Below are 12,970 nucleotides of genomic sequence, written 5' to 3' on the forward strand. Positions count from 1 at the left end.
ACCACATTAAAAGAGCCAAGAATGTTTTCAGTGTGAAAATACTTTCATGAATCCCCTTATGATCAGAGCACAGAATTAATGTTGCCTAATCCTACAATGTTACCATCATATTTACTTAAAAGATAAGACTCCACACGTCTCACTCCTTATCCAGCATCACTAATGCAAAACATCAGCATGTGTCACTCTTCAGTGCCATGACTGGAATTGATCCACAAGTCACCCAAGACCATCTGTTTGGTTCTAAATTTCTCCGAATTCATGAGAATGTAATGTATTTACTTGTCCAGAAGCCACAGCTAAATAAATGAGGACATTTAGTCTCAAAAAACTGCCCATAAATTCATTTGGTATTCCACTCTTGGCCAAATTGTTGCGTAAACCTTTTTTTTTTTGAATAGCCAGAGATCAGCCATATGGCTAGGGACTGAAAGCAAATAGGCGTGTGTCAGCATGAAAAGCTAGATATTTTATTTTTCACAAAACAAGACAAATATGTGAATAGAATAAAAGCAGGACAAGATTAGTTGATAAGGTAGGTAAACATATTAAAATGTTTTATGTGATTAAATCCATTCGTGGGAATTCATTTGTGGGTTGTGAGAACACTGCAATGGTTTTGTCACGTTCTTTTCGGAACTGGAAGAACTGAGAATATCTTTAAAAACCATATCAAGCAAATCATAAAACTTAAGAGGCAATAAAGTTTTGATAAATGCAGTTAATGGAACACCAGTTCTTGTGCCTTTTCGGTTTCCTCAGAACATTTTTTTAGGACTAAACCACTAAAAATTAGATGAAATATTTAATGAGTTATTTTCAGAAACTAAAGTTTTGGGATAAAAAAATTATTTGTGAAGTGCAGCCTAAAGATGTTGCAAACAAGCTCCATAAATAAGACATTTATTATATATGATGTTTTTGGACTGACCGTCTCTATTCCATTTCAGCATCTTTATTTAAAAGACACTTTTATCAAATGCAACATGTCCAAGAAACCGGTCCAAATCCACGGCCGAGTGTAGGTGTGTGACAAAAGCTCCACTGTGACTGACAGTCCTTGGAATTTAACCTACAACCTTATGGTCACTAGCACTGAACCCTGAGGGATCACTGCCTCATGTGCCTCAGCTTCCACTCCTGCCTCTTTATCTTAAAACAACACTAATTATAATCTGACAAAATAGAGAAATGAATGTGCTTTGTTCTAAGGTTTAATTAAAAGATAGGAAATGGATTAATACTTGGAGTAAGAAAAAGTAAACTGACAGACCGAGAAGAAAAAGGGACACAGTGATTCTGTAGATTACATGGAGGAAGCAAGTAGCTAGTGAAAGTAGAAAAAACCCTCAACTGCACTTTCGCATCAGGTCAATAGGGCCCTCAACCCCACAGGAAACAACTCCATTACCTTTATTCCTTTTTACAGATAACATCTTAATTCGTTTATATACAAACGGCTCCTTGAGGCTTAACATATGATTATTGTTGTGCCGTCTTTGTCCAGATGCATATTATGTAACTCGCAGGCAATTACAGCTTATACGATTTATTCCAAAACCTCATGGAAATGAAAGGCACTGCATTGCATTGAAGGAGACAATCCTTCTCTCGGAGTGTTCATTATTCCCAAGAAATGATGCTTACATTATGAAACTGCTGCAATTCATGATTGCGTGTTAATAAGCTTCAGGTGCTTGAGATCACTGGAGTGTCAGTTACCGTTACTTAATAAACCTGTCAGGAAGTGTACATTAAATGCTTCACTAAACACAGAAAACCTGCTCATGTTTCCGAGCACCTCTCAAAAAGGTTTGTTTCACTGAGGTTTGAAAAATAAACTTAAAAAAAAAAAAAAAAAACTGGCTTAGTGTCAACTTGAATGGGTGCGCCACATTCTGAAATCAGTGACATTTACCACAGTGTTACAGAGAGAGCGAGCGAGAGAGAGAGAGAGAGAGAGAGAGAGAGAGAGAGAGAGAGAGAGAGAGAGAGAGAGAGAGACGAGGGTAGGAGAAAGAAAAAGACTTATTACAAACTAGAAGCAGAGATGCTTACCTCACTGTCTTGCGTGATCTGCACTTGCTCTCCCTGTGGCACCTGAGCAATATGGAGGTGTCCCTGAGGGATCTGAAGCGGAAAAAAAAAACAGAGCAAGTTTATGTGTGTGTGTGTGTGTGTGTGTGTGTGTGTGTGTGTGTGTGTGTGTCCTGGCAGCTGATTTGAGGCAAAAGATTGAGGTCTTTCTTGGTTCCATGTGCACATTAAAGCCTGCGCTTGCGTAGCAGCCATCAGAGGTCTTGTCCTGCCAGTGTGTGTGTGCGCTTTACATTTCCTCTAGTGCATTAACTGCCCTCGTAAACTTCAGCCTCAGCTGCTCCCACTAAGCTCCTGTGTAATATCAAGAGTCTATTAACTGCTAAACGGTAGGTCCTGGCTGTTCTCCGTCTCTCTTGCTATGGCTTCTACATCTATTCTACCTGCCGGTATTACTACAGAAACAAGTATTACAATGAATAATACATTATTACTCTCCTGCTAGATCAACACTCCAGAATTATTACATACTTATGGTGTGAAAATATGATTTAGAGCTTGTTGTCTTAATATCCCAGAACCATTTTATGGGTCAGTTTGTTATCTTGCTTTGTCCATCCCTCTTCTCCTGCTCCAGTTCATTTAATTTACTGTTTCTCATGAAAGTCTCTAGTGATTTAAAACTGTCAGAACTTGGCCTTGCGTCTTGGACTAATCTCAAACAATTTAGGCAGTCGTTTGAAGCATCGTTCGGGTAGTAAAATCATTTACAAGGGCAAAAGATAGTGCCATGTCACTGAGATATAAAAGGGTATAACAAGATATAATGTGTTTAAGAAAACCATTAGCAACAGTTGAAACCACCATTCAGGAAGAAACACACATTTAAATAAAAATCCAGCCAGCTTCTTTCTTTTTTGGTTGCTAGCTGGCGACAGGGCGGGGTTGCATCTGGAGCCATCATGCTGCTGTGGGTGCTGCTGCGTTCCGAACTTCACTCATAATGCCTTTGCATGTTTTACAATCCATGGCATCATGGAGACTGACGCGATGGCAAACTGAGTCCTATTGCCTGGGCCTTGTCTCCTTTGGTGCAGATCTTTGCATTTTCCAATCTGCTGATTTTTGCCACCAGAGAAGCTGACATTGTATCCAGGTGTGTTTATTCAGCAGACGTGCCCAAAGCACCTCAACTGTCTCAACTGTGTTGTCTCACAGATCGTCGACTGGTTACTGCATTTTGTCTGAATGGTTTCTCTGCAAAGCTAATCACGAAGACACGCACACGAGATCTGCCACAGGCGTTACGTTTGGAAAATCGTTTGGAGTTTGTTTTGCTCTGGTTTTGAAGGTGGATTTGAATCATGGTGGTGTCATTGGGTCTACTTTTCTACTGCTTTTCTACTTGGGCCAATTCTCTTACAGACAGTGGCAGTAGCTACAAAAGTCACAAAATTCGCATGCATTAAGGGTCTAGGTTTATACTACCTTTCAAAATCTCATTTTAATTGGATCAATATCTTAATTTAATATCTTATAAATATCTTTTATCTTTATCTACACATTAACTGCTGTGCTTCAAACTGTATAAGGGTAAATCTTAACTACAAGACACTATAAGTGTGTAGCCATCTCAAACCCCATCTTATTAAAATGGAACAGTGTGTGTGTGTGTGTGTGTGTGTGTGTGTGTGTGTGTGTGTGTGTCTGTGTGTAAGAGAGAGAGAGAGGCAGACAGAGAGAGAAAGGAGGTGACCAAATGCAGCTGTAAGGTTCACAGGTCACTAAATGGCTCTTGAGAGGAGCACATGAAGGCTTTATCTTTTAAAGCTCTGCTTTATTAAACACTAACACAAACATGAACACAGCAGGGGGGGGCATAAATATTTAGATTGATCCATATAACCACCAGAGGAACTCACAAGTCTTTGGGCTGTGTGTGTGTTCATGCATGAACGTGTACTTACTACTTGCACTTGTCCGTCTTCTCCTATGCGGTGGATCTGAACCTGTTGAGTTGCACCAGCCAGTGCGTATTGGAGAGCCTGCTGTGTGGAGTTCTCCAAAGATGCTGTTTCTGTTACAGAGACCCCCTCTGCACATGCACAAACAAAAACACATTACATATATGCATTCGTCATAGCAGCAATGCATGCTGAAAGTCAACTGACTGTTTTTTGTAAAAGATGAGCGGAAAAGACACAGACAGAGATAAACAGACTGTTAAGACTTGCTACACATCTCTCATAAACAATCTCTCATGCTTATGCATTAATCTAAGCAATACATTAAGGCTTCATCACACATATACATACTTACGTACATACAGGCCACACATGTTGCACATACCTTATACCAAGTATACAAACACTTTCGGAAACGCCATCACGCTCTCCTGACAAACTTGTGTAATGTCCAAACTACCCATGTTTATACAGCATAAACCACTACTGAAAACACAACACAGACTTGCCTTTGAGCAATCCAAACACACTCGAACCCCTGCAGTCAAAAGTAAACGCAGCCCCATAGCCTAAACACTCACTATCATCACAGTGGTCAACAGCAGCCACACCTAGGCTGGGCGATACACGCTACTGACCAGCTGTAACCGCAAGCAGCACTGTACAGAAACTTTCCGTTAGTCAGTGTTGACAACTTTCTTAAAAACCGATGCCTGGTGGAAACTGCTAACTATTTATATTATTTGATTATTTCCCCACTCAACTGGAAAACTAATATGATTATGATGAAAACCTTAGTCATAAATCACGTGTGTCCTTATGCAGTTTCGTGCATTAAAAAAGAAAGAACATCAGTGTTTGTTTTAACAGTCTTACATAAGTACAACATTAATGTGGACAAATTAATGTGGATATTATCTCTCTAAATATAGACATTGTCAATTCAAACAGGGAAACTCACATAGGGGCCTCAGATGACAGCTGTGTTGAATAAAAGATGTCCAATTGATTTATATTGACCCTTACCCCTCACAGTCCCCTATTTCCTCAGCAAATAACAGCTTTAACTATAGGGCAGAGAGCAATGCTTCCAAGGGAGTGCAGAAAGCAGGGTGCGTATATATACACATGTATATATACACACACACACACACACACACACACACACACACACACACACACACACACACACACACACACACACACACACACACACACACACACAGGCCACGCTGGTGGGCTTATGCAGGATATTTGGGTGTGTGCCAGCAGGTCAAAAGTGGTAGCCCACAGATCTCAAAGAGGAAGGAATTGGACGGGAAGAATTACTCCACGATTACAACCATCTGTCGTTAAAATCCCTTCTGACGTGCACATTCAGAGGGTGAAGCTTCTCTCCAAAGTGCACAACAGCTGAGCCTCATACTCAGAAAGTGTCAAGCAAGAGACTAAAATCTCTTTCAATGAACGAAATGCCTGGGTCAAGGCACTGTTACCTGAGCCAGTGCGGGCAGCCGGTACCCTGCGGGAGAAGCTCTTAACCGCCAGGCTCTGTCCACGCTGTTTCCGTCTCCATGCTGTGCGACACTTTGAGTCAATGCTCTGTTTGATTCGGTACCAGTCTGACTCAGTGATGCCAAACTTGTGGAACAGATGACCTATACAACACAAAACAAAAATTGTATTCAGACAAAGTTGTTTGGACCAAAAATGCAATCAAGTATTTATGACCAGTCCAGCTTAGGTCTGTCAAGATTAATAAGGAAGATAAACTATTCAATTAAATAAATGAAAACAGAACCTTACATAAATCACGAGAAATGAAAACTACATCAGTTCTGTGAAATTTATAAAATATGCAAAAATAAAGAATACCATAAAAGACCCATTTTTCTACATCACCGACCGAGAGTCGGCCAAAAGCAACGGATCAAACGCCTGCTTCTATAGATTTGTTTTGTGATAAAGTAAAACATTTAATCATTCGTGGTAAATGAATACTTTTCCCCTTCAAATACATCAGCATTGTACAAACCCAGAATTCACACTGAGATTTATTCTGACAGCCCTGATCCAGCTTCACACCCAGTGAACCCCATCCATTAACAATAACAATAAGGGAGAGTGTGCAGCAATACACTGGGTGTAGTTTGTTTAGTAAGGCTCTGAGGAGCAGGTCACACTGGCACTTGGGGTATGGGTGGTCGAAATGGGTGTAACAGAGCTAAACAAAGCAGCTATCACTTCTCTACACTGACTCATGCCTTAGCATATATATGCACACAAGGTTCTCCAACTGCCACACACCATACATTCCATACTATTCATCTCCTTTATATACATTGCGAATATAAACAATGGCACATACACTACGATGTATGGAGGAAAACTATGCTAAATGCTTTAAAAATAAAGTTCTACACTCATTTCTGGCTGGTAGAGAAAATAATGCTTCATACAGAAAACCTTGTCATCTTTAGCAGTTAGTTTATAGAGTGATTTACATTTATTTAACGCAGAAATGATCTCACTCAAGTCAACTGTACTATAGTGAAACCTATTGCTGGAAAGGTCATGACCGAAAGCGGTGCTCTCATTTATCACAAGGTTCTATTCAAAATCATTAGTGCATTACTCGTACTGTGACACATGATCTCTGAGAACGGCACTTAGGATTTCCTTTGGCATTCAATCTGTACCATATCAGAGCAGAAAATATGTAATGAAGATTGACTTCAAGTTGTTTTAACCTGCCTTGAGGGGAAAAAAGTAAGAACTCAGATCCGGAGTGCACCAGAAGTTCTAAGTTCATGATGGATCACTTCACATGTAAAACTTGGAACATTGGGAATCAACTTTTGTGTTAGAATACTTTGTGTGTGTGTGTGTGTGTGTGTGTGTGTGTGTGTGTGTGTGTGTGTGAGTGGGGGTTGGGGGCATGAGTCATGCCAGAGAATACTGGCTTAAGTATAGATTCCTCTACCAGAAATCCCAGGGTAAATAAATGTTCAGTGAACATTTAAGTAGATCTGCATTATGTAATCCTTTAGATGTTCTTTTTAAACTCTCGAATGCACAAATTCAACATGTTAAATTATATTCCCAAAGACAGACAACATGTAAGTCCATGTATCTCATTACTATACTAAAATGATCAGGTTAGGGTCAAAGGTATCATATAGCATAATATATTCAAATGTGTACATGAGAAACTGCTGCATAAGACAATGAATCAACCCTCCAGCCAATCAGGATTGAGAATATGACAGCACTGTGACACAACTAAACAGTGAACAGAGACAAATAAGAATAAAGTCAGAAGAAATGGTACAGTATGAATGCAGAACTCAGTGTAGCAGTTTTGATGATTTTGGACTCCTTGAACCGGGCTGTGTAAAAGTCTGCAGCAGTATTTTTAGATATGTGTATAACCTTGTGGGTGGGATACTCACAGCGGATGCCATAGATCATGAGTGGGTCCAGCTGTTTCTTGCCGTGCTTGCCCTGGCCGGAGAGGTTAGAGACGGCCTGCACCTCACGGTGGAACAGGTAGTCCAGCAGTGTGAGTGCCATCTTCTCCGGTGTGCGACAGTTACTGCTGATGTGCAACATGTCACTTTGAGACACTGGACAGCGCACACGCATCTCTGGGTTATTTTCATCCCCGAGCCATGTTCCTGCAGGGTAATCCTCTGCACAGACACACACGAGATGTACACCACCATCAGCATTGCATGTTAAGTCTTTTTTCTTCAGATGCCAACCAACCTTTTGGAAACAACATTCCACAAAACTTTCATAACAGCAGTAAAATGATTTCACAGTCTCTTGGTGTCGATAAAGTGTTTATGTGATTAGTAGGCTAGACAAACACATCTGTCCAATAAATAACCTAATATTAGGAACAATCTGATTCAATTACACAACTCAAAATAAGCTTATGTTTGAAATTAAGCAGCTTTCTCAAGAGCTTCTGAATCAGAAATCAGAAAGCAAACCAACCATACTGTCTTCTTAGGCCGGACACAAATGAACCTTCTTGTGTTTAGATAAACACTTAATCTTTCTTCAGCCCTTTATTATAGTATACACGTTTTTCAGATTCTATATTTCTGTTGACACGTTTATAGCTGAAGAAACAACAGTTTCTAGTTCACTTTCATAAAGTCAAGACAAACAAATATAAAAAAAATCCATTTTGCAGCAAAACTGTACAACTTTGGAGACTTCTTATAAATGTAATTACAGATTTATCTCTGCTTATGACACTAGAGACTCCAAAACAATCCCCTCCTCACAGAAAAATGCACAAGATCAACTCTACTTTATGTTTTTTAATCCAGGTATGTGGCAGGACCTGTGTATGCAGTAACTATAGAAATGATAACGTATTAGGACGAGTGCATTCATCAGTCATTAGACTCAGAGCTGCTGCTGTAGAAAATAAATCAACGAGTTGTGATTCATGAGACTTGAGCTTCAATAAGATAAAGTATCACTTTATGGTCCCAAGGGGAAATGGTGGTATAAACAAAATTATAGCACACAGCTGAAACGAAACATCTTTATTCATTCATGTAATAAGTGTGACAGATCGAGAGAGAAGCAGTGAATGTGTTCAGTCCTGCAATAAACCACATGAACCGAGCAATTACGAACGTAGACAAGTCGCTACTCCGGGATCTGTAATCGGGCAAAATGTAAAGGAGGGACAGACTTGGGAAACATGGCATCAGTTCACCGTGTTTATTCCTCTACTATGTTTTATATGAGGTAGGACAGTTTATTTACCTCACTGTTTATAATACACAAATGTAGTAATTGTTTATTTAGTCTCTGTGTCTATGACTTCCTGTGCAAATAAGTAGATTGATAACTAGCAGACAAGTGCATGTCTTTTAAAGAAATAAGACTAATTAGGGGTAAAAATTATTGTGAAGGTATCTCCTAACTTCCAACCCAATTCTTAAAAAAAATCTTTAGACTAGATATTCATGTAGCAGAGTTTATAATGCTTATGGCCCTGATACAAAACTGCCCCCTGGTGGTTAATATTCATACCTAAAGCGAGAAAGTGGAATAAAACTGACTCTTTCTGACTTAATGAGATGTGTATGAGTGTGGAGTAAGAGGTAGTACTTTTATAATATATAATGAACCACATTTAACAATATGCTCTCCATCCTGATTTACACATTGTACCGTAATCCAAGACATTTAGATTATTGTCAGAAAGAAGGTGCAAAACACTCTGTAGATAAGAACTATCATATCAATAGGTCTGGTTTGTCTAATGCGTCCAAGAGAAAATCAGTGAAAAGCACAGAGACGCCTGACCGATAAGAGAAAATGGGTGCTGCTGAGAGAGATAAAGATCACTGATGTGATAGGATTGATCCTGAGAAGCCAGAGCAGTCTAAGCTGACAGACGGAGCCAAGACGTGACTGATAATGACAAAAGTTGAAAGCAGGAAAGACATGTGGAATGAAGAAGAACAAACGTTTTCTTAAAAAAAAAAAAAAGAAAGAAAAACTCAAACCACATGGTATCCTGAAGCTTCTAAAACACTGTCATGAAAATTCACAGCTTTAAATAATAGGATATATATGCACAGGAATTGATGGGAATTGCACAAAGCCTCTCTCTGAAACCACAATCCAGACAGCAGATAATAAAAGCAAAAGCAGAAGCTTTTCAATCAGAACCAGTCTTGTTAGCTGAAGCCCATTCCCACACTGACGGCATACGACAGATCCTAAACAGTCAGAAACTGCTTCAAATACACAAAAACATCATCAAACCTAAGCCTAGTGCTTAGAAAATCCAACTAAAAAAAGGTCAATCGATTTCACACAATCACTTCACGCTCAACATCTGTCTTGCCTCTGATGAACAGGAAACAGGATTCGTCTTTTTTCCCCGATGGACAAATCTCCTGATGACAATATTATAGCAGCTTACTTGGTCAGACAAAAAGGATACAGATTTTCCTGACCACCCAGAATAGTGATTATTACACACACACACCTAATATATCACACACCATGCATCACATTCTTGTGCGTATTCCTCTCAGGATGTAGTGCTGTTTACCGTGTAGTATTCATAAATGTCTGCCTGAACACAGCCTCTCACCTTCTGAGTTAAGGGTGATGAGCGTGACATTGTTGGTGTTCTGCGCTGACGATTGACCACTATTCGACAGAGTGTCGCTGGCTTCTGATCCGCTTTCCTGCTCTTCCTGACTCTCTTCTGGCCCTGGCACCTTCAGGACGATTGTTTTGTGTTTCCCTCTGCCAACCGTACTGTAAACCAAATATTCAGTTGTTACTGATTCACTAGGCATATTATTTGTAAAATATACCCATTTTTTACAGCCTAATAATCTAAAAAAACAAATGTTGATCAACCTTGTTTTAAGCGTAGCTGCCTAATTAAGACAAGGTTGAAGTTTTTATTTATTTTCTTGACTTTTCTTTAAGCTGTAATAAATGTATACAAACAATGATGATTAGCCTACTGACCTTTAAGTTAATGATGCACATGATGTTGATATTTAGTTATCTATATACATGAAGAGAACAACAATCACAAAGGCCTCACTTGCTGAGAAGATTCTCCAGTGAGTCTGTGGTGCGAGGAAGAGATTCTTCATGGCTTGGTTTGGGACGTTCACTGCTCATTACTACATTGGTCTGTGGCACCACACTGACGACACAACCATCAGGAAGCTGTTAGAGAAACTCAAGTCAGGTTTTCCTGTTGTACAAGATGATATTCATGCTTCGCTCACCAGCGCACTTTGTCACACGTCTGCGTAGCACCGAAGGGTGATCCAGCCACCATAGGCACCTGAATTGCCCCTGGGTTTTTCCCCATCACAGTGTCAAACTTCTCCTCCAAGGCCCGACATGTTGTCTCCAGCACCTGCAGCTTCGCCTCCATGTTGTCCAACCTCTGGCAAATGGCCTGGCTAATGGACATTAGCATTGCCTGAAAAGAGCCGGACAGATGACCCACATGAGGAAACAATCAAACATCTTAAAGTGTTATGTGACTCTCTTGTGTCACTCTCCTCAAACTTTGATCTACTGACAATGAACGCTTTAGAACTATCAGGATTTCTCCATAAACTCCTCATAAAATGTAATCTGGCCTTCATCTCTGCTAAGCCATAATACATAAAAGTCAGATTTAATAAAAAAAGATAGAAAAAACATGTTATGCTGACAACGGTTTAAATAATCAAGCGAATGAATGGAAATTAGTAATTATTTAAAAAATATAAAAAATTTTATTGGCAAAACTTGAGCCAGACTTTGTGTAGCCGGTGATCAGCACTGAACGACATTTGAGGGGCACTGTGACCCAGTCTGAACAGCCTGCTTTAGATCATAGCACAGAGTATCAAAGGGACTCATGTCAGTGAAATATGGCCATTCGGAAATGTGGAATTTATTCTGTTTGAGTCACTCTGTTGTTGATTTCTGGATTTATTCTTCTTTTGATCGCCGTTACACTGCATGAACTTATTTTTAGCTTTAGCTTACATACAGACGTGAAGAAATTCCACTGTTTGTGTTCTCAATGCAAATCTATTGGATTCCTCATAGACTGCAAGCTGTCTAGAACAGAGGCAGCAAAGCAGTCAGGGCTCATTCTACTAACATGCATCATGACTCGTGGTCTAGTGCACCTAAGCCAAACTGTGTGTGTTTACACACAGTCGAACCCACACCCACAGCTTATCTGTTCTTTCGGCTGTGCCCTGTTCAGGGTCGCCACAGCGGATCATCTGGTAGCTATATTTGATTTGGCACAGGTTTTACACCAGATGCACCTCCTGACACAATCCTAGCATTTTATCTTGACTTGGCACTGGGAGTTACCTGGCTTCAGTTAGCTCCCTGCCCAGGAATCAAACCCAGGCCAATGCAATGAGATTGTGGGATCCTGCCGCTAGACCACCAGGAGGCTACAAAATCCTCACACTAAGATAACTATCATAAAAATGTACATACTTTATTTTAATAACCTTGATTTGTTCGCTAATATCAAATAAATCAAAGTAAAGTGTCACGTGTTATACTACAGTGCTGCTGAATTCTGTTTGTAATACACAAATGTAGCAAGTGTTTCAGTGCTGCATAGCAAATTAAACCTTTGTATTAATCTTTTATTGATATAACAACACAAATATCAATTACAAATCATTACAAACTTTAATAATAAGTAATGAAACTCAAATACTAATCTCACTTTGAGGGTCACATCCTGGTTACTGCTTTCCATCCTCGCTCGCTTCCGTTCAGGCTTATCAGCATCATCATGATTCTCCAGAACATCTAAACCAATCACAAAGACCATACACACACACACACACACACACACACACACACACACACACACACACACACACACACACACACAAAACATATCGATTACACAGCAAAACAAAAACACATTTCATTTAGCTACAAATCATTTTCTAATAAAAAAAGAACGAACTGTATAAAAAAGTAAATAAAAGATCACAGCCATCAATTAAAAGGTTAATAAAAATGTAAAAGTATAAAGACAGAAAATGGTTCAAACTGAAGAATAGCTGGAAGTAGTTTTGAATAACCGTTTTTTTAAGGACAGAATTGTTTCAAAGTTAAAGCAGTAACTAAAATAACAAAGTAGAGACACAGTGCTTAAATAACAAACATAAGAGGTGAGCCAATTTATTAACAGTTCATAATCTGTTTTATAAACTGAGCCATTTTCTATTTGATTTTCTACCTGTGTCATTTTCCTCATGGTTTAAATCCGCCACAGCAATCTGGACTATCTCCACCAGATCCTGCTCAGACATCATTCAAGCCTGAGGAGTAAAGAAACAAGGAGTACAATTTATAAAGCAATGTTTTTCACACTTTCACAACATCCTTAACCCTCATTTGTCTTTCTCAATAATCCTTTCAAG

The 12,970-nt window shown here is 39.4% G+C and overlaps 1 protein-coding gene across 4 annotated transcripts in view; it reads right to left on the reverse strand.

The window, feature by feature from the left end:
• Positions 1-12,970, reverse strand: part of LOC113660066 (BTG3 associated nuclear protein) — a 47,579-nt gene that overhangs the window by 31,438 nt on the left and 3,171 nt on the right. For 2 of the 4 annotated variants that reach the window (XM_047819636.1, XM_027173294.2), the window contains exons 2-10: positions 12,787-12,868; positions 12,262-12,347; positions 10,804-10,995; positions 10,606-10,733; positions 10,138-10,307; positions 7,454-7,693; positions 5,498-5,659; positions 4,005-4,132; positions 2,059-2,130 (exon numbers count right to left, since the gene is read on the reverse strand). In XM_047819636.1, the coding sequence (XP_047675592.1) occupies positions 2,059-2,130; positions 4,005-4,132; positions 5,498-5,659; positions 7,454-7,693; positions 10,138-10,307; positions 10,606-10,733; positions 10,804-10,995; positions 12,262-12,347; positions 12,787-12,862 (1,254 nt within the window). In that variant the 5' untranslated portion in view covers positions 12,863-12,868. Of the gene's footprint in view, positions 1-2,058; positions 2,131-4,004; positions 4,133-5,497; positions 5,660-7,453; positions 7,694-10,137; positions 10,308-10,605; positions 10,734-10,795; positions 10,996-12,261; positions 12,348-12,786; positions 12,869-12,970 lie in introns of all 4 variants that reach the window. The other 2 variants (XM_027173296.2, XM_027173295.2) reach the window with 2 other exon arrangements.

The sequence above is a fragment of the Tachysurus fulvidraco genome, chromosome 10 (assembly GCF_022655615.1).
Source record: "Tachysurus fulvidraco isolate hzauxx_2018 chromosome 10, HZAU_PFXX_2.0, whole genome shotgun sequence".
Classification (NCBI taxonomy): Eukaryota; Metazoa; Chordata; class Actinopteri; order Siluriformes; family Bagridae; genus Tachysurus; species Tachysurus fulvidraco.